The sequence below is a fragment of the Neophocaena asiaeorientalis genome, unplaced genomic scaffold (assembly GCF_003031525.2).
Source record: "Neophocaena asiaeorientalis asiaeorientalis breed wild unplaced genomic scaffold, Neophocaena_asiaeorientalis_V1.1 scaffold91, whole genome shotgun sequence".
Classification (NCBI taxonomy): Eukaryota; Metazoa; Chordata; class Mammalia; order Artiodactyla; family Phocoenidae; genus Neophocaena; species Neophocaena asiaeorientalis.
The window spans coordinates 2985061-2987966 of record NW_020173198.1 but is presented as its reverse complement, the minus strand read 5'-3'; the positions used below and the strand labels follow the sequence as shown (position 1 = coordinate 2987966).

The following is a 2906-nucleotide window of genomic DNA, read 5'->3' as shown; positions in this document are numbered from 1 at the left end:
CGCTCCCCTGCCCACCGCCCCGTCACTCTGGAGCCTGGCCCGGGGACCAGGCGCCTGGCAGAGGGAGGATGGAAACACAGGGCCGCTAGCTGGGCCAGGTCAGGAGCTGCAGGCTGTGAGTGAGACGAGTTGCAATGGGCCTGAGACCGGGCCTGGGGGTGCAGCGGCGGTGACTAGGGGGGCAGGCCCGTACGTGTGACTGTCACAGGCAGTGTTACCAGGTTTCTCATCTTTCAAGAGAAGACAGAGATCTGGATTTGTAAAAAATGTGAAAACTCCAATTTTAAAAAAATGTTGGAAACTAAAAAAAACAACAGAAAAAGAAATGTGGGCTAAAGAGAACAGCCACGGGCCAAATCCATGCCCCAGGCCTGAGACCTCTGCGGCCTGCTGGCATTGTGGGACACGATTGGCCGGCAGGCCTGCCCTGGATTGGGTGCTGCCAGACGCCTGTCAAGGGACAGGCACGGGCCCAGCTGAGTGGGAGGATGGGCTTCCAAGGCAGCCGCAGCACCCCGACTCTTTGGTTTTACAGGCAACATCTTATTCCCGGCTGTTCCGAGGTTGAAAAACAAGGAGCCCCCAGGGGATCAAAGATTCTTTAGATAACACACACAACAAATTGCATTTTACTTCGCTTTAATTAAAAAATATATAAATACATGCCAGGGGATTTTTTTTTCTTAATAACAGGTTGAAAGAACAAAACAAACCCCAAACCTGCCGGGACCCCCCGTTCCTAGGTGGCAGGAGGCCTGCGGGCAGGTCGCAGGCTCAGCCCCAGCCCAGGGGTCAGGGGTGCCGCCTGGAGAGGAGCAAGTCTATGCCGGGCCCTCGGCAGTGGGGCACCCAGCCCCGCTCCGTGACACGGCCCCAAGAGGCCCTGCCCCTCAGGCCACAAGGGCTTTCCAGGGAGCAGGGAGAGTCCTCCGCAGCGGGGTGGCTGGAATCTGGAACGCGAGGTCTGCGTGGATGGGGCAGACCCCCACGGCCCCCAGCTCCTGACCCCTCACTGGCCAGTGGATGTCCCTACAGAAGGCTCGGGGCCTGGGCAGCCTCGCCTCGGAAGCCCTTGGAGGACGCTCCCCACAACCCAGGTTCCAGAGAGATCGGGAACACGAGGAGGAGAGCAGGCGGGACCAGTGTCTCCAAGCTCTCCCCCAGGCCCCGGGCTGACGAAGCACAGTCCTCGGGGCAGCCCTGGAAGGGCCTGGGAGCAGGCGGGCGGGCAGCCTTCCTTCCAGAGTTCCAGGCCAGGAACTACAGGCAGGGCCGCAGGGCTCCCCCGTGCCCTGACCTCGCCAGGCTGCACCGCACACGTGGGACCCCCAGGAGAGAACATCCTCTCCTCAGGGCCGGCGCTGGGACAGGAGGCTCAGAAGTGGACCCACTTGTTCCAGTTGGCCTCGTGGGGGAAGGCGCGGCCCAGGCGGAGCGTGCAGTCCAGCGTGGGCTCATAGAAGACCATGGGGCTCCCGCCTGGGCTGGGGGGCGTCTCTGCCTCTCCGCCCGCCGGCTTAGAGAAGAGCGAGACGGCCGGGAGCTTTCTCAGCTGGCGCTTCTGAACGCAGCCGAGGGATTCCAGGCCCTGCAGATGACACAGACAGACCGGTTCACAGGGGCATTCGAGGACCACGTCCTCTGTGCCCGGAGCTGCTCCCAGAACAAACACCTGAACCTGGCCTTGAGAGACGAGTAAGGACTGACCAGGGGGGTTTAGGCAAAAGCCCAGGGCAAGAGAGAGAAGCGCGTGACCAGCATCTGTACAGCAGCCCTGTGTTGAGTAGGGGTTGCAGGCCAGCTTCCAGATGGGGTTCTGTTTGGCCCAGACCTGCTGTAAAGTGCGGGGAATTTCACACTGAACTTCCCGTTTCCACTTCTGTGGAAAAGCTGGAGGCCCAGGGCACACAGGGCCGGAGCTCACGGCGGCCATTGGGCTGAGCTGCCCTCAGGAGGCCGCGAGCACGTCTCCAGCTCTCCTGCCACCCACGGGGGCTTGTCACTCACTACTCACCTGTCCCTGTGGGCCTGTGAGCCTCTGAGCCCTGGTCTAGAGAGAGGGTCAGAGGCAAGACCCCGGGAATGCCAACATGTAGGCCTGGGCAGCAGCTCGGGGCTGGGAAAGGGTGCTGTGAGGGACGGCCTGGGGACAGGAACCCAGGGCAGGGGTGGGGGATGTGGGAGGCTGGGCGCCAGCAGCGCTGAAGGGCACAGAGGCCAGAGGCAGGAGGACAGAAGCGGGCGTGGGGCTCAGCCTGCGCCGCAGCCTCAGAGGGCAGTGGGGCTGACGGGGGGTGGGGAGTAAGCAGTGCGGGGGACACCTGGGGCCCGAGGTTCTTCTGAGGAGCCTGGCTGGCTGCCAGGAGACCAGTGCACCCCCGCGGGCTGAACCTGTACGTGGCGGCCACACCCTCGAGCTCAGCCAATGCGCCCACCAACCCTGGCCCTCTGAGACTCAAGCCCAGACCCAGGAAGAGGGAGCTGCAGTGGGGGACGGGGACCCGATGAGGACCCTCCCCGAGCCCAGTCACACCTGGAGCAGCTCGAGCACAGCGAGGGGCTGCAGGACGCCCTCGTAGTGCTGCAGCAGGCAGCTCTCGGGCACGCCGGGCCTGGTCATGATGTGGTGCAGCATGCCCTCCATCATGCCCTTGATCACAGGCGTGTTCAGGCGGCCGTCCACGATGCGCCACGGGCGCCCGATGAAGCGGATGCTCTCACAGTCCCTGCGGGGTGGGCACAAGGGCGTCAGGCTCGCATGGTCCCAGCTCCAGGGATGGGACACCAATGCTCAGCGAGGTCCGGCGCCTGGCCTGGGGCTCAGGGCTGGGGACCGTCTCCCTCTTGCTCTTCCACCTCCCCCTCCCCCATCTGGACAGACGGGGTCCCAGCCCCACGGCCCACGA

At 63.8% G+C, this 2906-nt stretch overlaps 1 protein-coding gene across 1 annotated transcript in view; it reads right to left on the bottom strand.

The window, feature by feature from the left end:
- Positions 1–622: 622 nt before the first annotated feature.
- Positions 623–2906, bottom strand: part of GTF3C1 (general transcription factor IIIC subunit 1) — a 73030-nt gene continuing 70746 nt past the window's right edge. The window contains exons 36-37 of the mRNA XM_024744695.1: positions 2534–2726; positions 623–1588 (exon numbers count right to left, since the gene is read on the bottom strand). Coding sequence (XP_024600463.1) covers positions 1376–1588; positions 2534–2726 — 406 coding nt within the window. The 3' untranslated portion in view covers positions 623–1375. The remainder of the gene's footprint in view (positions 1589–2533; positions 2727–2906) is intronic.